General features: G+C 41.6%; 1 protein-coding gene and 1 long non-coding RNA gene across 2 annotated transcripts in view; both read left to right on the plus strand.

The window, feature by feature from the left end:
• Nucleotides 1-20,559, plus strand: part of LOC116386039 (uncharacterized) — a 48,664-nt gene extending 28,105 nt beyond the window's left edge. Inside the window, exons 2-4 of the long non-coding RNA XR_004212934.1 lie at nucleotides 7,921-8,001; nucleotides 17,735-17,792; nucleotides 18,265-20,559. This is a non-coding gene — a long non-coding RNA (uncharacterized LOC116386039). The remainder of the gene's footprint in view (nucleotides 1-7,920; nucleotides 8,002-17,734; nucleotides 17,793-18,264) is intronic.
• Nucleotides 20,560-23,561: 3,002 nt separating this feature from the next.
• sox1b (SRY-box transcription factor 1b) lies at nucleotides 23,562-25,568 on the plus strand. Its single transcript, XM_031851996.1, has one exon. It carries the CDS (start codon nucleotides 23,952-23,954, stop codon nucleotides 25,014-25,016), a length of 1,065 nt encoding a protein of 354 aa, XP_031707856.1. The 5' UTR covers nucleotides 23,562-23,951; the 3' UTR covers nucleotides 25,017-25,568.
• The last annotated feature ends 1,136 nt before the right edge of the window (nucleotides 25,569-26,704 follow it).

Below are 26,704 nucleotides of genomic sequence, written 5' to 3' on the forward strand. Positions count from 1 at the left end.
CTGCACATTAAGCTAATGCACACACACACACACACACACACACACACACACACATGATCACAGAGCCTACTTATAGTGAAACAAGATGGCGTATCTGTCTTACAACCACTTGGTCCTGATCTTGCAATTGCGAGAATCAACCAAAACCTGCAACGTGCTGCGCTGACGCAATTTTGTCCAATCTTTAAAAAACGTTTTATCTGTGAGCTGTGGTTGAAAGCTCTGGAACAAGTACACACTGTGATTTGTTTTGTGTCCAAAATGACCAAAGAAAGGTTTTAAGTAACAGCTGGAAGTGTATTTTTCCTTGCTGTGTTGAAAACCATTGTCCAATTTGAATTGACAGCTGACAGCACGGGTTTTGGTTCCCCCGGTTTCCTTGGAAAGACTGTATGACATGTGAACAATATTTCTCCAGTCTGGTGGATTCGTCTTCTTGTAAAGGTGCTTTACTTTATTTCTCTGGAGGTCAGACTTGAAGAATATACTGTAAACTATCCTATAAACAAGAGAGTTGACAGGTTAGACCCTGTGAACCAGACCAGCGCTTCACATCCTTGGGACACCATGTCAAGCAGCTGTCGGCCCATATCGTATTAGATAGCTGGATATTACCGTGTTACCAGTAAACGGTGTCACGATAGTGGCAGGTGGGAAGGGGAATGCACCCATTTAAGGTGCTATCACTCCCAGAAAAAAGGGGCAGCAGCCAAATGCAGGAGGATTGATAATTTTGTCAAATTGCCAGTAGCACTTTGAAGCCTCGCTGTCAGCTGCCGAACATCTTACAGAAGATCCCGGGATAATATATGAAGCCATCTTCATAATGTATCAAAATTGAATGGCTGGAATGCCACTTTAAGGTAGTGGTGGTGTAATTGGTACTCAAAAAAATCTTAATAGTATCATATATCTTGAGCTGGGCTTTTAAAAGGATCTATTGTGAGATCTTGCCTTGATCTCTCTCTCTCTCACACACACACACACACACACACTCCTGGGATAATGCATTCAAGCCATCACTTCATCTCAGAATTCCCAAGCGTATCAGGACACCACACGCTGTAATGATGCTCTGTAAATGGCGTGGTTGGACTGCTAACTTGTGTAAATAGTGCAGGCAGACACTAATGTACCGTCTTGTAATATGGGGAAATGGCTTGCCTATTACAGGTAGGCCCTTCAGGAGGAGGAGAGGAAAAAAGGAGGTGGAAGACGAGGAGGAGACCAGAATAAAAAAAAAGGAGGATGATGAGGAAGATGAAAGGAAAGATGGGAAGGAGCAGAAAATTCAAAGTTTCTTTTTTGTGCGAGGGAACTTTTGATGTTGACATAATCTATTGAAAGCAGTTAAATGGCCTTGACATAATGATGAATGGCATATCTGATTATGTGCATTCTTCTCTATACTTGTGAACTTCTGTAACTTGCACAGTGACTGCACAAGAAATGTATCAGTCAATGTAATATTGTATTGTGATGAAACTTGTGATTTACACCCTTATAGCAAGTCCCATAAAGGCCGCATAAGTGTTAATTAAAGAGTTGCAAAGGGCCATTCATGATGTTTTGGTTAATTTGAATTACATTCTAAACAAAATAGGAAGCTTCATAAATCTCCTTTTCAAATCTGGATCTTTGTTTGCTGACAAAATTCATGCTTAATAATACAACACCATGTTTTGTCATGCTTGTTTAAGGAAATTAATTGAAAATCTCTGCAGAGCCGGTCGTAACGCGCGCTAATTTCCTCCAGCTATTTGTGAAGCGTAGATTGGCAAACACTCGCATAATGTGTTCATGTGTATAGACAGTTTAGATCGCTGTTTGTTAACAATATTTGTTTGCTTAGTTATTGTATTCATGCACAAATATGAGGCATGTCTTTTTATGCTGCTTCATTTCTTGTTAGTTGTTTGCTATTATGATAACAAGGATCCATTTGATGTCAGCAGGCCTTTTATCTTCAAATGAGCCATTTAAATGTCATTACTGCATGTGTGTGTGTGTGTGTGTGTGTGATCATTACATTTACAAGACTTATTCATGTCTCGCCATTTTTTCCTACAATGAGAAATTACCAGCATTCACTCTCTCTGCTGCAGCAGTAACATTATTCTGTTTTTAATAGTTATTGTTCAGTGACATAAATTCAAGCTTTTGTCCGTTTCGCTGTCCTCGGTTGTTTGCTGTTCAAGCGACAGACCGTAGCATAGTTAGAGTCATTATTCACTAATGTGGAAGACATTCGTTTTGTGATTTTTAACGTTGGTCATGATATGAGGTTTGGAAAGTCAACATCACTTTTTGAAGATCAAACTTGCCAGTAGCGTACTAATACAACGTAATGTAAGATGCACAGTACATGTTCAGTATATCTAGCTATTTATCAGTCTATATATATTGCAAGTATAAAATTATTTAAAATGGCAGCGCTACAGCAAAGTACAAGTAGTTTGACACTGTACTTCTACTTAAGTATACGTTGTTACCTTCCAGCCCTGTTTAATCAGCTCTATGTAGATGTAGACAGCGGACGGCCTCAGTGACTGGATGATATCGGAAGCTGAAGTTGGCCCCATGTCCTGTCTAACCTTCATGGAGAGAGCGCTGTCTCTGTCTCTTTGCTAGAGTGGCAGATAAGCTATAGGCAGCCCTCCCAGTGCACTGCCGGTAATTTAGGAAATCCTTACTGGCAGGTTGAGATGACAAGGCCACTGTGTTTGTGGCAGTAGTCTGTAATTTGCTTGTTTTCCACTCCGCCATAGAGCTGACGCACTGCAGGAGCCGGCGAGCCAAGGAGCATTTCTCCCTCTCTCTCTCTCTCTCACTTTCTCTTCCTCCTGCTCACTCGCCCATTTGCTCTGGGTTTGCTCTCTCCTATTGTCATTGTGTTATTCAGCTCAGCTCTGTGGCCTCCGAGTTAAACAGAAAAACACAGGCTGCAACCACCACAGAAATCAGAGCCCCGTCTCTCACACTGCGATGCAGGAGTGTGAAATATAAATACTACAATTCATTATTCAGGTGTATAGAACATTTTACACATCCTGAAACTTCCAATCATAAAACTCTTGGGAAAATTTGAATCATACTTGATTGAGATGCGATTTAAAAACTGTCTAAATATTGATGTTGTGCATCAGTGCAAATGGGGATAAAAAAGACATGCTCTATGCTCTATTTCTATGAATGTATATATTTGCCTCTCTGATATTTTAACTGGGTTAATTGTCCTTGTAATTATTGTAAAATATAAACGCTACTTAAACATAATTAATACATGTGTATGGAACGTTTTCCAAATCCTGAAACTGCCAATCAGTCTCTGATTGATTGGATTGTGATTTAATAATGTGACTAAATATCGACACACCATCCGTGCATGTCTGTCAGTGTTGCTGGTGTTCCGGGTAATTTGTTTGCCACTTTTTTAATTTATTAAACATGTTCATATGACACCCAAACGAGAGAGAACGTGTGTTTTAAACTCAAACAAAAAAGTGAACTAAGTTTGGTACACGCTCACTCGTTAATGTCTTCCAATAGATGGTGAATTGCCTCTCTGCTGCCCTGGTGCATTGTGGGGGATTCCCTCCTGTCATGGCATACAGTTCTTTTTCCTCTTTATCTTCTTGCATTAGTCCCCGAATAAAACTATTCAGTTTGAATTGTAATTGTTTCCTGAGAAAAAGCACCGTAGGACACAGACTTCACTTGTGTACGTACAGTGTGTGTGTGCGTGTGTGTCAAAAGAACTTTGACAAACAGCTCCCCTGTTTACCATGGCGACGCGGTGGCCTGTGTTCTCTCGTCTCTACGGTAACCGAGGCCCTGAGCTCTCTTATTGGCTGAGCCATTGAACTCCCAGCGAGAGACAAAAGAGAAGGACCTGGCGCTGGTAATTTCTTATCACCAAATCCCATTAGGCTCAGGGTTTTTCAGGGTTTTTTTCATTAACCCACACAAAAGTAAAGTGGAAACCACCATAGCCAGTCAGCTCAGCCCCCTAATAACATCACTCTGCTCCAGCTCGTGCTGGATTAAAACAAGAGATACTTGCAAAAAAGTACGTTAATCGAATTTATCCGAATGAAAAATACAATATTTTACAAGAGCAATACCCCATTATCACATTAATTGTGATTCCTTTGTGAGAAATCATTGTGAACAAATGAGACCTTGGTAGAAGAGGTGATATCCTCTATATTATGTCAGTGATACTGTTAATGAATTAATAATTTGTTCCTATAAATGGATATGAGTATTATATTTAAAATGCAGTCAAATCACACAGAACAACTAACAACTTCATGACACTTCAAAGAGGTAGAAATAAGCGATAACAACTAGAAAATAGGCTAAATAAATAAACATGAAGAGGATTCAAACAGCACATGCACATTGCAATTAGTATATTAAATCACATTAAGAAAAAGCCAAGTCTTCAAGCTAAAGTCATGATTGGTTTATTCAATGATGTGGTTTCCAGATGAAAGGTCTGATACAGGAACAGGTTGTTCTGTCATTGTAAGTTGTAGAGTATTCTCAGCATTAAGGCCTATCCAGTGAACATTTGAGCTCAGCACACCACTAGACCTGACACCTCTCATGCTGAATGGACCCGATATACCTACCGCCATAATCACTGCGTTGTCTGCACGAGTGTGTGTGACAGTAGACGGTTAGATGTGTGTGTGTGTGTGTGAGATAACCGCCTCTATGAAGTTGGATTGACAGACAAAAGCCTAATCGCTCCACAGCTCCAGCAGCCAAACAGCTCAGAGGAAGTATTGACCCAAAAGCACCGTAATCCCCTTCATCTAACGCGGGCAATTTCATGTAATACCTGTAATAACACACATTTAGCTCAAAGTAGTCATCAAAAGAGCTCAGAGCATCTGATTTTGAGAGGTGAGCTGTTTGAAATAGAGGGACCTGAAGAGTATATCAATCTGTAATAACAACATCGTGGCCCGGACTCGCTTTCTCTTCAACTCTCCTTATCGCCGCTCCCCTGAGTCACTTTAACTCGCGTTCTCTCACTCTCTTTGTCTCTCTCTGTCTAAATGTGTCGCTCACGTTGCTTTAGACTTTCAGTTTTTTGGAGATGTTTTAAAGAAACACACGACGTCTCGCATGGTAAAGAAAAGCCGCGTCAAGTAGGGTTTCCATTTCCTTCCTTATGTTTGACATTTGAAATGCCTTTGTTGGGTACCGTTGGCGTACTTCTTGTCATTTACTGTCAGTAAAGGTCTCGTACCAGCGTCCAAACATCATGTCGTTAATACAGCAACAGTGTTCAGATTACTCAGAAGTTGTCAGGGGCTATGGATACCCAAAAGGGACAAATGTCACTAAAAGGTTATAGTTATCTGATGAATTAAAACAGAATAATCTTCTTCTATTCGTGACCCCTTCATACGAACCCATTACATGTGGTCCCTTGTCAACACATGCATATCTGTAAGTAGTTCAGTTGAGGAAGTTTCAGAGTTTTAAACGCATTATTAAAGGCATCGGGTTGAACTTTATAGAGATAAAAGCAAAGGGAAGCACAGGGGTGCAGTGTTCTGCTGCTGCACACAGAGTGTGCATAATGTGAGGCTTAGCAAGGAGAAGTGGTGCACATGGTGGAGCACATGGTATTCTCTGTTTGTGTTGGGCTACATACACACAAATGGCAGGAAAGATCAAGAAAAGATCACTCAAATGTTTTGGTGAAAGAGTATATCTAAGAAATACACAGTGAGGTATCTCACTGACCAAATACTTCGTTGTAACTACATAATGTCACGTTATAATCCATTCTGTATATAACAATTCATCTTAATTGCTGCTGGTGGAGTCAACTTTATTTACTTCGAAGCAAGACTAAACATAAAAAAATATCACAATTCTCAAAGACTCATCGATTCTGAAAACTAAATATGAGAAATGGTTTGTGTCATGCTCTACACACACACACACACACACACACACACCTACCATCACCACCATAACCTCCAGCAATGCTGTCTGCATTCGCTCACACACTCGTGTTTTAGCCTGATTTGGTATTCATGTCACAGAGATTAATCAACCTGCTCATCCCCTTGCTGTTACACACTGATACACACACTGTACCTGCATCTAGGTGTGTGTGTGTATGTCTATGTGTGTGTGGGCCTCTATCACCAATCTGCATATCTCCATATTAGCGCTGGACCGTCCCTTTAATTTCCTACAGCGGCTGATAACCATCGCCTTCATTCAGCCTCTTAGTCGCTCCCACACAGCGCTCTGAGATTTCATATGAGTGTGTATTTGTGTTTTGACTAATACCATCAGTTCTTTCTGTTCTCCAACACACACACACACACACACACACACACACACACACATACACACACAGAGGCATTGACATCCTATTGATTTACTTTCTCTTTAATAAGTGAAATGATATTTGAGATATTAAAAGGACTGAAAGCAGAGAGGGGGTCAAACATGCTGTGGGAGGCGTTCAATGACTTCTGAAATAACAAGACACTAAAACTCTCCACTGAGACGCAGGTTGTAATTGTAGTTGCAGTCTTTACAATCAAACAGGTCCCCACGTGTATTTGTCTGCTCCACATGGTGTTCAGTGACCCCTGACCTCTCGTACCAACATAGGGAACATATTTACTCATTTCCAAAAGAGATATCAAAATGTAATGTTCCAAGACAATATATAGAGGATTGTCCACTGTGTCAAAGCGGTGACTGATAAACCGATCGATCGGTTTATAGGATTTATTTATTTCGTGCTACATAATGTTTGCGTTGGTGTTTTGTGTGTGTGTGTGTGTGTGTGTGTGCTACCTATGGTCACACAAGTGGGTTTGTCAGCTCCACAGTAATAATTACTTCACCTTAATTAACTCTGTTAGGTCTCGGAAAGTGGCCTAACAGAGTGTGTGCGTGTGTGTGTGTGTGTGTGTGTGTGAGTGTGTGAGAGTAGTCACACCACATCGTTGGGAGGCGAATGCTAATCTGCTATTTGCTATTATTCTGAGAGACCTTGGGTGAGAAAAGAGGATGAAGGTAGAGACGGGGGCAGCAAGACAGCAGATAGGGAGGTTATGCATGAAGCCTTTGTGTGTGTGTGTGTGTGTGTGTGTGTGTGTGTGTCTATTGGTATAGTAGAAAAGAGAGGTATTGCAAATTAGTGGTATGAGAGGAGAGGGCGCCTGCATATGAGAAAGAAGTGAGGCAGTGAGAGGCGTCGTGTGTCTGTCTCCCATTATGTAGGTCTGCACCTCACCAAGGACGCTGAGATAGAGGAGAAGAAGTCTGTTAAATTCTTCCTTCAAGCACTAAAATGTTTGATCAAGTTATGATGTTACTGAGGACTGGAGGGTGAAGTGGATATAAGGTCGGTTTGCAGGTTGTCTGCTTTTTGTCAACACAGTTAGACAGAAATGTGACGGTTGGATCCTCGGCGTTGGCAGAACAAATCATTGCCACCACTGAGGGCCCTTGAAGTCTTGTAATGTCAGAGCGCAGGACCAGAGAGTGACCCAGACAGTGATGTATACAGACCAAAAGTCAGTCGAAATCAAGGCCAAGGCACAACAAGCTACTGCAACAGTACATTTAGTTATGTCGTATTTTTTTTAATCTTTTTAAGAGAGATGACAGCAGGTGGAAAGAAGACAATACCATCTGTTTAACTATTTCATCTCTGTTTGGTGTATTTTTCATGGATGTCATGAAAGGAGATGTTGCAGCCGATCGAACTCTGCAAGAGGTTCATCAAACTAATTGTGTCCTTTTCATCTTTCTTTTACTAAGAAGCACCAAGTCTCGAAAAGTTCCCCAGTTCCTCTGAACTTGCTTTCCTGTAGAAATCCCCGAGTGAGTAACCATCTTTGTGCTTTTATTTCTTCTGTTTTCCAGGACACGATTCACATGGCGGCTTGCGCTGAAGTTGACAACAGAGACGCTACAAAACAAAAAAATGAGACCTGTTACCGAACGGTAAGAAATGTGTCTTATCTGGTTGATTAAAGTGACTTTAAAGTTAATATATTTGATCAATTTGATGAACTTAAAACAGTCTGTGAAGGTTGCTCTTAACTGCTACGGTTACATGTTTTTATGGATGCTATATAATGTCCCAATTTGAGGTGATGCACTTAGAAACCCGTAGTCCGTTGTTTCTTTATTGCAGGAATATGAATATTAGCCTCGCATGAATCCAGGGTTATTCTGTAGAGATTGGTACAAATTAAAGTCCTGGTGGTAATTATTCTTTCACCTTAAAATGGTCAAATTTTTTAGATATGACAGCTTTTGTATTTATGAGTTTAGTTATATCATCTGTGGTCATTCACTGCTTAGACCTTTCAGCTAAATTTTTTTTCATTTTTTTACAACCTTCTCAAGGCTGATACTCAGTGAGTGAGTGTGTGTGTGTGTGTGTGTGTGTGTGTGTGTGTGTGTGTGTGTGTGTGTGTGGATGTGTGTGTCTAAGGAGCTTTCAATGAGAGAAATACTTGAGCGAAAGATTCTGTGAGTGGGACATCTATAATGTTCAATACCAAGGTCAGACTTATTGTTTCTCTCTAACTGTACGCTCCGCCACAATAGGAATACCTTCCTCCCCTCGCTGAAGAAAAGTTTCCAATCAAACCTGCAGCTGAATGTGTGCATGCTGCAGAGATGAGGTGAAGTGTCAATGCCTCCATCCTTTGAATGACGGATCAGGCTGAAATTTGTTTTTTTTTGATGAACAATACAGGACTATTACTGTAGGATATTGTGTAACCAATAAGTTTAGAGCTCAGTGTCACTGACAGTCCGTCTCCCCAACACTAACACAGTGCTGCTTTTGGTCTTTTCATGGGACTTATTGTTTATAAATGTTGCAGTTTGAAGCGTGGAGTGGAGTTGATGTTTAGGAGCCTTGCTGCTTTGGTACCACAACTAAATTAAAACTGAGAAATGAACACATCATCAAGGGGACCCTATGAGAGATGCTAGAGGAATAGAAAAGAGGGCTGTGATAAACGAGGTGGTTAAACGAGCACAGAGAATGAGGTAACTGTGCAGGGCAGTGGGCGTTAGTAGACGTATGACAGGAAGAAGTTTGAGGTGAGGTCCTGCTTTGAACGTCAACTAAATTATCTCACGAGCAAGACCCACGCCATCAAATAAGATGGGGATATAATTGATCCATTCAGTGGGTCCATGGCCCATTTCAGATGGTGCTAGCAGTGTGTGTACGTGTGATTTAATGCTCCTAAAAACATGCTTATGTTGTCTGTCAGACTGAAAGGAGCGTAATGGATGTCTTATCAGTGCGGATTGACAGTATGCGCCACTACATATGTGTGTGTGTGACTGCTGACAGCACAATGATGAGACAATAATGCATGTTCTTTACGCTGGAGACTGACAGCATGATGGACACGGCTGTTTCTCGCTCTTATCCTGATCATCAGTCCGGTTCGACCGGCTGAGCTGTGACGCTCTGCAGTCTTCACCTAAATAGCTACCTGACATACGCGTAGAGGAAGGTGTGTGGAGGCACGGATGATGTATGAAAGAGGCAAGAGACGGAAAATCACATGATCTCAAAATGTTGCCATGAAAGTTTGACCCACACTATATGAAAAGTCAGGATATCTCGCTCTCTGCTACCTTGATTCTTTCTTAAATACTAAATCGCCGGAGTACAGTACCTTTAATTTACTAGCTCACAGTTCATTTTCAACCTGGATACAGTCAAGCCGAGTTTAATGCCATCACCCTAGCCCCCTTACTCCTCCTGTCGTGCTCTTGATCCCTCCATCGCTGTCGTGTCACTGCTTTTATCTCGTCACCCGAAGCAACCTCTCCATCTTATTGTCCTGCTGCTGCTATCTGCCTCTTTGTCGCTCTGATGAGGGGTCAGCAGGTTAGCTGGAGGGCTTGTCATTAGCGGGGAGTGAGCGCGCACATGTGCACACATGTGAAGTGTGTACACAAGGTAATAAGGTCCTTTAATGACCGCTGAGAGGAAATTGTTTCAGAGATGGAAAGTAGAAGAACAAAGCATTTAAGGTAGACAAATATAAATGTGATGATGTGCAGTGTAGGTGTAAGATTATATCATGTCTCCATGCAATAAAGACCGGAATGTTTTAGAAGTATGTCATAGCATTTAGTTACTATAAGCACAAATCACTACTGAGAGATGAAGGTGGAGTCAAACACAAACTAAATGAATACAACAATTAACAAGAATAGAATCATTATAGAAGCTGAGACAGCAGACATTTTGTTCTTTTAGTGTAAAAAAAAAAAAGACTTGAATATCAAATCAATATTTAAATATTTAAGGAGAAACAGTCCACTCTCAGGCCAAACTAATGCAGACCCCGACACACTCTAATCACAGGAAAAAAGAGCGTCAATAAGCTTTTTAGCAGTAACAGTGGAAAGAAACAGAAAACACACTTCATTTAAAATATAAAAAAGTGGAGATATTTGTCGTGTGTGTTTTTTTCTGACACATGGAGTAACACTGCCAGGCTTTTCCTCCTTTCTGTTGCCTTCTATGCTGACCAGTTGCTCTCTCTCTCTCTCTGAGCTTTATCTATGTCAGCCCAACAACAGGCACCAATAGGAAACTGCTGATGTAGTAAACAAACTGCATCCAGAGTTGTCCACCAGCCTCCCATTTTATCATCTACCCCTCTCCTCTCTGCGTAAATAATGTACATTTATATCTGCAGTGAGCCTGTACCGCGTTAAAAATAAAAACCCATTCACAGATATGAATTTCATTATTGACACTGGAAGAGAGCGAGTGTGTTGGTGTGTTGGTGTGTGTGCGCGCTGAACTCTCGCTGGGTATTGACTGTGTCGCTCTTCTGTGTGTGTGTGTGACGATAGCTCATTGTGCTGGCTGGTAATGAGAGCTGCTTGGCGTGTGCCGCTACCATCGCTGGGCCTGTTTGTTTAGGTGCTGCTGTTCTGCGTGTGTGTATTTGCATACATGTGTGTACACGTGTGTTTGGATGCAACTATTTGTTCAGCTTTTTCAAGGTTGCCGCATCGCAGCCAGGAGACGAGCATAATAGTGGTGTGTGTGTGTGTGTGTGTGTGTGTGTTTGCCTCGGGGAATAGAATCTAGAGTAAACACACATGTCCGTCTCTTTCCCAGGTGGAGTTGGATGAATGAATGGGTCGACAGTGATATTGACAAGCTAATCCACTGCTCATGTAAGAGTGCGTGTGTGTGTGTGTGTGTGTGTGTGTGTGTGTTGCTCTAAAACATGGAAGCAAGGGGGAGAGGTTCGAGTAGCGGCTTGTACACACTGTCCATTATTTCACCTTCAACAGTTGTCATTTTAACAAATTAAAGATCCCCTCATAAGAGTTTTGAAGAGCATTATTCAATTGAAGCTGCCAGTTACTGACATTTTAGGTGTGTCATTAAAGTCCCAGGTTTATCCAAAAATGATATTAGCAACATAACTGGTCGAGCAGCTATTAAATCAGTGATATTGATTACAGACCTCCCAAATAATCTATAGTTTTAAGCTGAAAGCAGCAGGTAAAAGTTGAAGCAGGAAGTCGGCTCGTAAACTGCGATGTAACCTGTCGGACTGCTTCTGTTTCTTCCCACAAGAAACGTCTTTTTAGTAACTTTGCTGTGTTCCCAAAGTTCAGCAGTTAACTTGGTGAGGACTGTGTATCATTACTTATATATATATACCATTACTTATATAGATTACTGTGAAAAAAAGGACCCAAGTTTCAATAAACTGGAATTGAAAGAGAATCATGTGTAATGCATATACAGTAGTTTAATCCATTTGTGCGCAGACAGAGTCATTGTTTACAGGTTATGCTAGGGTGTTAGCATTTAGCACTGGAACCAATGATCTGTTTTTGGTACATTTTCTTCTCCATAGACAATCGGTCTAACGGGTAAACAGGGACACGAGAGAGAGACATGATGCATCGAGCCGCTGTGATAACGTCTCTCTCTCTCTCTCTCTCTCTCTCTTACTCTAAAAAGGAAGGGATAAAGGGCCTTTTCTCCATCCCACATGCCAGGCAACTCCCAGCGGCCTCTTTGTTGACACAGCCGCCACAATGGGAACTAAAGGCCTCCCAATGCCTCCCATTATGAGGCTAACCCAGGGCCAGTCGCACTGCAGGGTTATCCAGTGCAGGCCAGCCAGCATTGGCCAAAGCCCCCTTGAATATTAGCCTGGATATATAAGACTACCCCCCCCCCCCCCCCCCCCCCCCCCTGCATTGTTCAGCGTTATTCTGCTCCCACAATGGGACATCACACTTTGGAAGTAATTTTCAAAAAGGGGAAGCCAATGAAAAATAATGGCACTTATTGTTTCTCTTTTGACACACATTGCTGAGCGGCCTGCCCCTCCCTCGTCCGTCGCTTTCTCTGCCTGTGCAACCCTAAAACCCCTGGGTTCATTCACGTCTATTATACGGACAAATTAAATAAAACCTGGTATGGGTCGGAGGAGAGCGGAGAGCCATGCTGACCGTCGGCGGTGGTGTTGCAAAGACCTGAGGAGTGGAGGGAATTTATAGAAAAGACATGGCTACCGAGGGAAGGGACAGCTGTTCTTATTACAGCAAGTCATCAGGGAGGGTTTCACTTGCTGCTGGCGATGGGAGCTTTGAGTTCTGCAGAAATGTAACTAAAAGGTGATGCTATGGGACCATCTCTGTCACTGCTAGGCTGAGAGGGTGAGCATCCTGATGGGAGAGCAGCGGAAAGTATATGGGAACAATAAGAACTTACGAAGCGTAAGGGGAGTTCTACGCTTGGCATCCACTTATTTCTCCTCAATGATCCGTTCCTACTCATCCCTCCAACAAGAGGAAATAGAGTAAAGAGTGTAGAAATGACAGAACTGGCCTCATCCTGGATGGACTGATTGATGGATGTATCTCCTGCTTTCTCCCATGGACAGATGGATGCCCGGTAAAAGGAGGGAAGGTATGTTGCTACTTATCAAAGAGGGGAGGGCCCTTTGAGGCATGAAGGTGTGTGTCAGACAGGTGCTTGAGGTTCATTGGCCAATGATCAGCTGCATTTATAGCGAATGTTGCCATTTCATTAGGGGTTCATGTGTGAGATACGCATGTGCTCAACCCGAAGCTGAAACATTTCATCTCGGTGAAAATGTGGTTATTGTGTGAGCGTGACACAGAGCAATGGCTTTCACTGCATGTGCACACAATCTTTAATAACACCATTGCATCCACTTGTAGCAAATGCACAGAGCTACTGTACAACTTGAGTTTGCAGCTCAAAGTGTTTTGGGGAGTCCCTCGTGTGTTTTGATCTATTAGCTGGAGGTGGAACTCGTCCTGATGTGATTCACATGGGTATGCATGAATCGTTTTAATATCACATGTCTGTATTCTGGTTTCAGTGGAGATTTTAAATCCCATACTAATCTAAATGTTGGTTCAGAAGCCTTTTGACCCGGACAGGACTAAAACCTTTTCAGTCTTTCTAGTGAGCAGTGGTTTGTTGATTAGCAGGTAAAAAGACGTCTGAACTTGGTTCCCAATCAGTTTTTCTTCTGAGCCTTTAAAGCCATGCCTACTAGTGACCCCTTGTGACATTTGACATACTTTATGAGCTGTGAGCAGTTTAGTAACAGATGTCAGATCGCTTCATTAGTCTCTCGCATTTGAGAAAAGTCAGAACAAAAGTAAACACAATGTTGTGCAGCAGAAATGTTTTTTGTCGTCTTGCGACCCCTCAGATTAATCATGTGACCAGACCTACAGGTTGAGAAACACTGATCTAGACTTCCTCATAAAAGTCTATCGCAAAAAAACGAGCTGTCTAGGTCACGTTATATGTAGCGTGACCTAGACGTTGATGTTTTTTGATCCGCTGTACTGCTCACATATTAATCATGCAGTGAAGAGCAGAAAAAGCCAAATATTGCAGCTTTAGATAATGGACAGAGAGATGGATACAGCAGGCAGGCAGACGAGAACAGTGCAGCTGCAGGGTTGAGAGGAAAGATGAAGAAGAAGAGAGGAAGGTGAAGGGCAGGAATGGAAACAAAGGAAGAAGAAAAGGTTGTTGAGGGAGGGTAGGAAAGGGAGGAAAGGGCAGGTGGAGGAGAGCTGCTCTTTGGGGTCTTTGAAAGCAGCAGATCTGACTGGGAGCTTGACCCCATTTAGGATGAGCGAGAGACATGGAGGTGAAGTATGAGGAGGGGGGGGGGGGGGGGGGGGGGAGAGAGAGAGAGAGAGAGAGAGAGAGAGAGAGAGAGAGAGAGAGAGACTCCTCAGCTCTGCACTTAAAGGCCCTCCCCAGGAAGTCCTCATTCTTCCCAGAGCCCAACACCCCCCACCAACAGCAGAGAAAAGGGAGGAAAAAGCCCTCATATAGGATGAGTGGAGAGGACCCCCGTCCTCCTCTGAGGGGGGTCCTGATAAGCAGAACTTTCCCTCAGCGGGACGGAGAGAAATGTCAGCCAGAAGGAAAGGTTTAGTGTCTTTTATCATTTGATTTGGGGATTGATTTGTGTGTGCAAAGCTTGTAATAAACCCATCTGACCTTTTCTGCATTTTGCGATGCTGAATTCAAGATGGATTGATCTATTGTTTTTGTCACAGATTAACATTATCTACATTATAAAGAAATAAAAACACAAGTAGGACAGGTAAAAAGCCTGAGTTCTAATGTAATTAAGTGCATTTACTCAAGTACTTTACTTGAGTATTTAAATATTCTGCTTTTTATTATACTGTACTTCTGCGACTTTCACAGTAAAATCTGTACTTTTTACATCTTTTTATGTATTTATTCAACAGCTTTGGTTGCGAGTTACTTTGTACATTTAGATTTGTTACCCAAAACAAATGCTCATCTTTTCAGCATCTTATTCACGGTGAGAAGATTAAACTAGCCAGCGGTAAGAAGTCGCTACAATGTGCCATCAGTCCTATTAGTTATGATAAACAAAGAGCTATGACTATATTATTCAGGCTTTTTATTTTTAACTTGCCCTCACTGTCATTCTTAAAATGTTAAAATGTAGATGTTATATTAACATTAATTCACGAGTAAAATAAGTAACTTTTGACTGTTTTTTTCTTTATTAATCTCTTGCTCAGATCACAGAACTTCCTGCCCCAAAGAATAATTGTGTTAGTTAAAATCAGCCACGATGGTGCTTCTGCTGGTTGATTGGGAACTGCACACACACCAAAAACCAAGTTGAACTTGCAGTTGCGTGATACCACGATGTCTGTTTATTCAGCAGAGCCCATCGGTCTGTGTCTTTGTGCTTCGGTCGGTCTTTTTTTGTAATTGTTGAAGGAAGTCGTTTCTGTTTTATGGTGGACTTCCATGCGACTGCATCTCGTCTCATCTGCACTTTACCAATCTTCAGGAGTACAATCTCAAGTGGTATTTCTTTACTGAACATGCAGAGTAGTGTTACAAGTACAAGAAGTAGGAGAGAAAAAGACCATGTTCTCAGTTATTGTCCCCCGAGAAGATACCTGGATATTTGAGTTTAAGTTGTGTGCGTTTGGTTGTTTAAACTTCAACTAAACCGATTTTTATGTGAACTTCTGTAAAGTGACTTTATCTGTCGGATTCATGTGGTGGAAATGTGTACTGTGCTGGATGGAGTACATGTACTTGTTATGTGTTTGTTTGCATTAGCCTGGACAGGTTGGACTGATGCTGATCACTTTTGATGTGTTCATTATGTGTGTGTGCGTTCGTGTGTGTTTGCATTGGCTGGGACAGACTCTGCTCCCTCAGAGGGACTATCATTGCTGGTAATCCTCTTCATGGTCCACTAATCTGTTTTCACAGGGGTCACTCTCTCCCCGTCCTCCCTCCCTCCTCTCTCCACCTCACCTCCCTTTCTTTTTTCTTTTCACCACTCCTCAGTGGGGTTCCTCCTTCTCTCCTTCCGTAAAGGTCACTTCTTCATTCTTCCCTCCTATTCACCACGTTTCCCTTCGTCCTTCCTTCCCCTCCCTCTCTTGCTGCCCTTCTCCCGTTAAAAGCACTAATCTTATTTTACTGAGAATCAAAGCTTTCATGTTTACCTCCCGTCCATCTGAAAATCAAACTAATAATGAGATCCTAGGGAGCTTCCTCGTCCTCCCGTTTTATCCTCCTCACATCGTCTTGCCATCGACCCTTTCCTCTATGTCACCTAATAATAATTTAACAATGTGAAGCTCCGGAGGCCGATACCAACTTACTTTCAGGGAAATATGTTTATTTGCTTTGTGTCAGAGAGTGAGATGAGAGAAGATATTGATTTCTTGTCTGCAGGAGTCAGGACATGGATAGCCTAGCTTAGCATAAAGACTATACGCAGAGGGGAAAAGCTAGCATGGCTCTGTCCAAAGATTAAAAACATAAATATGCCAACCAACAAATCTAAAGTCAACTCATTTATAATATGTATGCCATCTTGGTATTGTTCGAAAGTCTCTATAAAATCTAACTTTACTTCACACGATTGAGTTTTATATGATAAATGAGTGAATTTTCCTTCATCCAGACTGAATGCTAAGTGATGCAGCTCTGACTAATATCAATCTTTTCATCTCACTCTTGAATAAAAGCGAATTCTCCGATATGTTGAAGCCATATTTTAGAAGTGACCGTTCTTACAGCAGAAGTGCAGCATCAACAAATGGATGTATCAGCTCACTCCTCCTTCCTCCGCCTTGTCCTCTCCTCTTCTATCCTTATATCCAATCATCTCCTCATCCTTGTCAACCCTTCAGCTTACCTCTGCTCTCACCACAATCAGATTTCTTCCCACCTCACACACACACACACACACACATACACACACACACACACACACGTAAACAGAGGAACTCACACACGTGGTCTAATCATATTTCTTCCTATCTAGAAGCAATCAGTGATAGTGTTGGCTGCTCTGCAGCGCCGTGACAATACTGGCAGAGGAGGAGGCTGCACATGCTCTAATTAAATTAAGTGTGTGTGTGTGTGTGTGTGTGTGTGTGTGTGAGGGAAGTACAAATAAAACGTAGCTGCTGCATCAAGACTGCTTGACTGTCCTGTAGCAAATGCAGGACTGATGGGAAACTAAGGTTTGATGTGAAGAGCGAAGCTGAAAGTATTAAAGGTCAAAGGTTAATCAGCGACGCTCCACAGTAACTTATCATCAGTCCTTTTTATTTTCTGTTTTAGCATTTCTTGTCCTGTCTTTTCCCTGAAAATCCTGCTCATGAATTTCACTTCACAGTTAGTTCAGTTGGGACCGCCCCAAGATGCTGTGGCTAACATGGACATGAACAATGCAGGATTAAAAAAGGTCTTCTCTAATGTTTTATAAGGAAATAAATGCATTCATCACGTTTGTAAGTCCTCAACAATCTCACACCTATTGGTGCGAAACACTGAATGTAAACATAACTTTTACAATAAAAATCATGTTGTCTCGTGAAACAATTACATTATGTGCACAATTACTTTAGCTTTTTATTTTTACAGTAATTACAGTTAGGTGCAGAGGATTACAGTTCTTTTAGAGTTCACGGGCTGCCAACACAGAGATGCTAATGCATGTCATAGTGTAGGACAGTAAGGCATTCATCTTCTTCCTATCGCGGCCTAAACCAGGGTCTGTTATGGGAGCAGGAGACACTCGTGTCAGATGCAATAGCAGCTGTACATGCTTTATAAATGTCTCTGTTGTCTGTCCAGACTGCTGAATGAAAGGCCCGGAGGAGACGAGAGCCGGAGTGGGAGGAATAATCATTTGGTAATTAATCAATTAATTTGATTTCTAACTGAGCATTCTAACCTGCATCCTTTTTCTGTGCAGTCGAAATTTTAGCAGTACTGGTTGAAGTAAATGTCATAGTATAGTATGTCATAAAAATCATTAAAATATTATTCTATATTATGTCACAAAATTAATGAAACTCTCATAAAAAGAATGTCATCAATGTCATTTACTGTATATTAACATCTTAATATAGTATGTCGTAAAAAAGTAATAGTATAATATGTCATAAAAGTCATGAAAAAATCCAAGTATAGTGTAACATAAAAGATATTATTGTAAGCCATTAAAAAAGTTATAGTATGGTATGTCCTAATATAGTTTGTACTCACTCATCAAAACTTTGACAACTTTTTTTTGTATTTATTGTTATTGTTGTAGTAATAATAATACATGTACAGTATGTGATGCATTTTCTAACGTTGTCCTTCTCTTCTTCTCTCCTCAGATGAGTGCAGACTTTCCAGACCAGACCAGAGGACGACGGGGTTTCTTCTCTTCACTGCTGCTGTGCGGTTACTCTGAGATCTAAATTTTTTTTACTATATTCTGAATTTTTTATGACAAGCTTTACTATGACTTTTAACCATACATACCCTACTGACATATTATACCTTTTTTATGGCACACTATACTTTATATAGTTTTTATGACATTTTATGGCATACTACATTAGGGCTCTTTATGACTTATTTTATGTATTTTTACTACTACTTCAAGAACTTCAAGCGCTAAAACTACTAGAGATTTGATTTGATCGTTATCAAATGTTTTTCGGTAACTTATATGTATAAAAGTATTAACAGAACAGTGTCCTTACACTGTCTCCTTACCAGCATTGACCTGGTCTTCTGTTGAGCTTCCCTCTGGTTCTCCAGCTGCTCCTCCAGCGTCTTCTGGAGAATGGAGACACGAAAAAAATGCATAAATGTAAAAATAATTTCATAGTACAGTATAGTATGTCACAAACAATGTAATAGTATTTATTTCATATACAAATGAAAGTAAAGTATGTCAGCGGTACCTCCCAAGTTTCGCAGGAATTACATTCCGTCATCAACGCTAGTGCTGTTAGCGATAACGCTGCAGAAGTGAAATGGAACTTTTACTGTATGACCCTCAATCATATGCTGGCTCCCTAAATTGGCCCTCAGCAATCAAAACTTTGAGACCCTAAAGGAGAGAATTAAGCATACGGAAAATGAATAGTGTGATATGTCGCGTTCTGCACTGTGAAGACATACATTCCATTTGTCTCCCACTAGTTTCAGACCATTACTGCCGATGAATGATGTGGTCGCTAATTGTGAAAGTACTTGCAATGAGACGCTGTTGAAAATTACAAGAGGTCTTGTTCACATTATTAGCTCAATGCGGAAACCTCCTCTTTTTTGTGGCACACATGGAACCGATTATGAACATGGAAGTGTTGTCTACAGCAGGAGAGAACAGCTCAGAATATGCATTGTTGGGTTGGTTTCCTCTGTTAACACTGCTGGAAGTATGTTATAGCGGTATGAGAAATGATAGAATAAATGGTCTTGAAGCTCGGGTGTAAACGCAGACGTCTCTGCCTGAAGCCCGGGTTGTCTGGCAGACAGGCACAAACCCATTAGCAAGGCTCAGTTAGCGATCGTCTTGTAAACCGAGACCCCGGGCATTCATTAGGCATCAATCAAAGGACGAGGTGCGATGATTAAATGATGAGTGCAAATGCTCGACAGTGTTCGGTACACCGGGCCACTTTACTTTGACACTTGAAAGTGGGGGAAATGGATGGAAGAAAGATGATGTTAGTCTCCATGTAGATGGCTGCAACTGGTTAATTTATTCATGGGAGTTATTGAAGAAAGTGAATTTGAAAACCTTGAAGTCAAAGCTTCATGATGCCTACAAATGCTGTTGGAGCAAAGGGAATTCATTCACATTGGCTGCCACTTACGACTGTTACATTTCTACTAATTGAGGAAATCACAAACTTTTTCTGACTATTTCAAAGCTCAGACAGTATCAGCAGGCACCAGATAAATGAAACACCAACACCAAGTGTGGGATCTGTGATGTAGCAGAAACTTTCAAGATAAGGAGATAATATAATATGTCAAAAACATGTCAGCCTGTCAGGTGTTTTCCATCAGAGCCTACCGGGTTCTTCTCAGCGTTCTCATCGTCCTCGGTGCTGCACTGCGTGTGGTGATTGTGTAGGATGATGTGGGCCGCTTCATCCATCGGTTCACCAAGCTGCAACAAACACAGAGGCAGATTAGAGGCGTGTTGGAGGGCTGCTACAACGTTAAACAGCTCCTTTAGACACTTCATGGGACTGGAATGAACTGGGTTCAATCCCATCTGCAAAAAAAAGATTATTTGTATAAATTTGTCAAGTAGCGTTTTTTGATTGATTAAATTAAACATTTTAGTCGATAAAATGTCAGAAAATAATGCCGTGCAAAAATCACAAAAGTTGTAAGAAATATCGGAAAACAGTCAAAATATAGTATGCCATAAATGTTTAGCATGGAATTAAAAAATAGCACAATATAGCATGAAAAAAATATGTCAAACAAAGTTTGTGTATGGAGAGAAACTGAAGAAAATAGTCATTTCCTCAAAGGTTAATGAGCTTATTTGATATGAAAAGTGATCACTACTACACCTTTACAGTAAAACACACTTTTAATTACTATTTTCATCATAATCACATCCAGAGCTGAGACGGCTGAACTGTTTCTCTGAGCCCTTATAATGACATATGTCACAGCTTGCTGTTGTGTATATGTATTGTATGCATGTGTGTGTGTGTGTGTGTGTGTGTGTTAGTGTGCTCCCTGCTCTGCCTGTAAGGCTGAGCTCCAGTAGAGCTGACAGCTTGCTGTGACAGCGAGCCTTAAACAAACCCACCGGGCCGGCTGCTGCACAGGAGAAATGCCTTTGATTCTACGAGGCCTGTGTGTGTTTGTGGCCTGTTGGCTTAGAGATTTCAGGCCAAATAGCAGCGTGAAGAAGTGAAGAACATCCTCACGGCTGCGTTTTACCTCCAAGCGCTCTTTGATCCTCTGCTCGGTCCGTTAGCGTGTGTCGGGGAAAAGAAGGTGCTGATATGTCAGGCATAATTATATGTAATGGTCATTAATTAATTAAAATGTCTTCCCTTAAACAATTCCCTTATTACAGTAAAAGCCATGCAAACCATATTTAGTGAAGATATCTTTGGAAACATTTATGGTTTCCAAAGATCAAGAGTGACCCTCCATGAATAGAAAGATGGTTTCACTCACACTGGTTATAGTATTTATTTAAATGTTGAATATGCTCATACAGCACTAAACATGAATTAATTATTCATTCAGAATTCATACGGACTTTTACTTATATGAGACTAGAAAAGCGACACAAAGAGCAGCTGTTAACACTCATCATCATAGTAAATGTCCTCCATTCAAAAATGAGGAATTATGATAAACTGTCAATAAGTTACGTTTCTTACGACGTTCTAACACCCAATCACGTCACTCTTTTTCTCACAAATGGAAATGAGCTGTTGGTGGATGAACAGGACGTTGATGGTGTGGCAATACTTAGATGGGACAGTCCCAGACGGGGCTCTGCTACACATTTAACACACTTATTTAACAGCAAAGACATGCTGTCAAACATTTGAACTGATGAAGGGAACTGACCCGAGAGATACGTAGAGATGTATCGACCTGCATTAGCTGGGTATGTCATGCAATTGAGTATGGGTGTACACACTATATCTAAATGCAGAAATGAAGGACTGATAGTCTGATACATTTGGATAAATTGATCATGTTAATATTGCTTGTTTTTAATGTGTTTCTTATTCATTTTGCTATCAAATGTAATCTGGTTTATCACTCAGAAACACCAATATACTGTACCTAACTGTATCTGCTCCGCTAAATATATCTTCATTAAATCACACGTCCTGTGTACCTGCTGAAGCCTCCTTCTTCTCCAACACACACACAACAACACGCATCTATTCCTGCACATTAGACCAAACAAACACTCGAGAGCCAATTAGCTGCAGCACATTGAACAACATCTACATGCAGCAACCCTTACTTCAATACAACTAACAGCACTGTTTGTTTACTTTAACCACTAAGTCTAAAAAAAAGGGATGAATACATTTCAGTTGGACTTTGATTGAATCCGGTACAGACTGTTCTTAAATGTGTCATTGCTACTGAATCATTTGGATCACAAGATATTTTTGCTGTAATGTATTCTGCGTACAACGTGCTCATCCGTGTGTTTCTGGATGCAAACAGGCAGAAAGAGAGGAGATTGTCACAGTGTGCGAGTAAAACAGATCATACAAGCCACTTAACAGCACTGGTACAAGGCAGCGAGAGGAAAATCCAGCCCTGCCAGCGTGCCAGTGTAGTTTATCAGCTCGCTGAGAGGCAGGCAGCACCTGACAGATGCCACTTGGGAGCATAATCCCAGAGGGCTGAAAAGATCCTCCACATGACGGGAAGCCAGTGAAGCAGGAGGAGACCCGAATACCAAACAACAAACACCAATGATAAATGAAATATAAATCTATTCCTTCCTTTTCCACTGCACTTAGAGGCCCCATAGTGTGGAAATAGAGCCAGAATGCACGGAAATTGACACATTTCTACTAACTAATGTGAAATACAGAGCTGCAATGATTGATTCAGTTATTTATTGAGCAGAAACGCCAAACATTCACTGTTTTTAAATGTTAAGACTGTCCGTGTTTCTTTGTCTGGTGCGGTAGTAAACTGAATATATTTATATTTTCTACTGTTGGTTGGACAAAACGAGTCACTGAAATATGTCACCTTAAGCTCTAAAATGTTGATGGGTATTAAGTATTAGTCACAGTTTATTGATAAAACAAGTATAACATGGTCTATGTGTATAATTATTATTGTCAGTTGTAGAGCAGTAATAGTATTATTTTATATTTTTTTGTTTACAATTGAATGAGGTTAAATTGGTTTGTTTGTTTGAAAAGAGCAGTCTCTCCTTTACAGACTCAATAGAATCAAAGGAACTCTGCTTTGGCAGAAGAGTCCTTGATCCCTATTTTAGGAAGAGGAGCTCTGGGCCTATCGCAGCAGGCCACATCATATTCCATTAGTTTATTAAAATGTCATCATTCAAAATCTATATTTCTGACATTTATTATAGGATTACAGTTTTTCTAGCGGGCTGAAATTCCCCCCCCTTCCTCTCGTGCTCTCCTGCAGCTTTGGTGAAACAAACAAAAGGGCCTCTTTGAACGGCACGTGTTCCGGGCGTCAGTCACCTGTTTCCTAGCAACGGGCACAACAGAAAAGCACCTGTGGCTCTGAATAGGAGGCGGTGTAGCCCTCATATAGTTTGACAAAAAAAGAGAGAAATTAAAGAACGATGTATGAAAAGAGTATGAGCCCTAAAAATGTAATCTCAAAATCATATATCCTATTTCTGATTTGGTAGGACTCACAGATGAGCTTAATAGGCTTCTTCAGTGTTTTAAGTTTAAGTTAAGAGGTTGTCATCAATGCTAAAAGTAGACTTTTTATTAAATGATCGCAACATTGACTTTCATTCATTATCAGGTAGTATTTGCTGCAACATTGTTTTTTTTCTGTAGCCTGTAAATAAAATGATGGGAATTAAACTGTTTACATGTCGTGTATGTTTTTAGCTACACACAGGAAACAGATGACAGAGGGAGTAATTTGTAGGTCTCGCGCTCCGACGTCACCAGAACCTCGAGCCCCTGCATGCAAATCACGTCTCCACTGGAGCCTCTCCATTGGCCGCCTCTTGCTCATTTAGCTGCTGTCAAAGCGCGCGGCCAGAGCACGCTCCGGTAACTTTTCCCAGTACAGCTTCAACCAAAGTAAGCTCAAACAACCGGTTTCTATTCTTCTCGGCTCTCGCGGATGACAGGAGGAGAAAGAGGCGAAAAGGGGAAGTGCGGAACAAGTTTACCTCTGAGTGGATTTCACCCTGAGACTGCAGCACCTTTTCATCGCTCCTCGTTTCTTTTAACGCTCGTTGTCTCGGAGGTTTAGCTGCGCGCGGGCCAGACTGAATGTGTCTGTGTATTTGACTGAGAAGTGTTGTCCTACCAAGACCAGGTGAATGTACAGCATCATGATGGAGACGGACTTACATTCCCCCATGGTGCCCCAGACCAACCCATCTAACCCGGGGGGGCACGCGGGAGGAATAGGCGGGGGGCCCGGGGGCAAAGTCCCGCAGGACAGAATCAAGAGACCCATGAACGCCTTCATGGTCTGGTCCCGGGGCCAGCGGAGGAAAATGGCACAGGAGAACCCCAAGATGCACAACTCTGAGATCAGCAAGCGGCTGGGCGCAGAGTGGAAGGTGATGACCGAGGCAGAAAAGAGACCGTTCATCGACGAGGCGAAGCGGCTCCGGGCCATGCACATGAAGGAACACCCGGACTACAAGTACCGGCCGCGGAGGAAGACCAAGACGCTGCTAAAGAAGGACAAGTACTCGCTGGCCGGCGGGCTCCTCGGCTCACCTGTGGGTATCGGGATGGGCGGAGGGCAGAGACTGGAGAGTCCCGGAGGGGGCCACGCGGGGAATGCGGGCTACGCCACGCACGTGAACGGCTGGGCGAACGGCACATACTCGGGCCAGGTGGCGGCTGCAGCTGCGGCGGCTCACGCAATGATGCAGGAGGCGCAGCTGGCATACACGCAACACCCGGGCTCCGGAGGTCACCCGCACCACCCGCATCCGCACCATCACCCGCATCATCACCATCCGCACAACCCGCAGCCCGTGCACAGGTACGACATGAGCGCCTTATCTTACAGCCCCATCTCAAACTCTCAGAGCTACATGAGCGCCTCTCCGCCGGGCTACGGAGGGATCACCGGCTACACTCACCAGCACCAAAGCTCCGGTGTCTCCCCGGTGTCCGGGACGATCGGAGGGACTTTGGGGTCCCTTGTGAAATCTGAGCCCAGCGTGAGCCCCCCAGTTTCCACGGCGCGCGGACCACCGCCGTGCCCTACGGGGGACCTGCGGGACATGATCAGCATGTATCTGCCGACCGGCGAAGCGGCGGGGGACGCCACCGTTCATAGCAGACTGCACGTGCTCCACCCGCAGCACTACCAGAGCAGCGGCTCCACTCCGGTAAACGGGACTGTTCCTCTGACTCATATTTAAATCTGTAAATGTATAAGCACTACAAACCACAACCAAATATTTAAAAACGTAGATGTGGGCGCAGGCTGCTGATGAATTGTAAATTATAGGCGGTTATAGCCATAAAAATGCAATCACTTTGAACAAACTTTTTTATTGTTATTTTTATTTTCTTTCAGTGATGGATTTTTGTCTGTCCGAGCTAAAGGAAAGCGCATCCAATTTACTTTTGCTCTCTGGAACAGAGCATGCCAAGTTTTTGACACGATTTAAATTATAATCCGTGACGGCTGGTGCATTTTGAAGGTTATTTTTTCCGATTTTTCTGTGGAATTAAAGGCACCACGGTGTGTTTGAGGGGTCCTGAAAACCTGTTTAAAGAGGGAACCGTATAATAAATGGAGGGCGGTGTGGAAGATGTGTTTAAAAAAAAAAAAAAAAGTTTCTAGGCTGCAATATAAATTGATTTCCAGTTTTAATGCTTGTAAACATGTGACTCAGTCGGTGTAATTTGAATTTGTTTTGCTGTTGTAAAATCTTGTAAATTGTGAATAAATAGGCCTACTGAAAACATTTGTATGCAATTGTACATAATTTACAAAATACCAAGCTTTCTTTTCGGGTTGAAGACGAAACAATTTTAACGCATTTTCGTAAAGTGTAAATTAATTAAGGAAACTGTTCCTCCAATATTATTCACATTGATTCTATTTCTTAAAGATATTGTAAAATGAGCTCATTGTATCGTCGCATGGGTTTAATGACGTCGTGGCAAACAGTAAAACAATCTGCTCAAAATGTGAATCATAACATAAAAACAATAATTAGCAGACATATAATAGCAGACAGGTTTTCTCGGTGATGCCCTTGAATAGATTATTTTTCAGTCGGGCCCTTCATTTATTATTTCTCCGAAAGTTAAACATAATTTAATATTATACATTTGTGCTTTCATAATAGAAACACAAATCTGTTAGATCTTCTAATTATCCTCTTTTTAGCTGCACGAATCCTGATGATATGTGTTTCATCAATATAAATGCATGTTGGACATCATAATGTGTCATATTAAGTTGATGGGAGATTTGTGAGCATATGGTTTATATTGGGGGGATAGAATATGAAAATAGGCTAAAGGCATACATTGATTTTCCTGAAATTACTTTTTGTTTTTGTCATTTAGTCTTAAGCCTAAGATTTAATATCTGTAATTGTGAAATTATGTTTCAAACATTATAATTATGCTCACAATATATACCTGATAAGAGCTGATACAGGGTTCATATTAGGAGAATAGATTACCCGACATCCTGTGACTCAGTGGTTAAACTAAACACTTGTTGGTTGAGGATTTTCTCTGCAGGGAGACTAATGTACAATAATTAACCTAATAACAGCCTCATTTTCCATTTTCCTATCATTTTAAATTGGGCCACATTTTGGATGACTGCCATGCTTCAAAACTACATTTTGATGTTTATTATTGATCAATGCCAGAACATACATAGCACAAACACAACTGCTTTTAGGGATATATTTTATTTTTATGAATTATTAACTCTCTCTGTTTCTTGCATTTTGTTTTGAAAATGCATGCAGGGTATTTTTTAAAAGCTAAATCTATTTTCCTATGAGCCTTGCTTCTCAATTCATTTGAGTATTTTCCCTCAAATTCTGGCACGATTATTTATAAACTTGATAATGCATCG

This window comes from Anarrhichthys ocellatus, unplaced genomic scaffold (genome assembly GCF_004355925.1).
Source record: "Anarrhichthys ocellatus isolate YVR2014 unplaced genomic scaffold, GSC_Weel_1.0 scaffold12, whole genome shotgun sequence".
Classification (NCBI taxonomy): Eukaryota; Metazoa; Chordata; class Actinopteri; order Perciformes; family Anarhichadidae; genus Anarrhichthys; species Anarrhichthys ocellatus.

Excerpts from the sequence above, each read along its gene's own strand:
- sox1b (XM_031851996.1), top strand. The coding sequence starts at position 23,952 with ATGTACAGCATCATGATGGAGACGGACTTACATTCCCCCATGGTGCCC.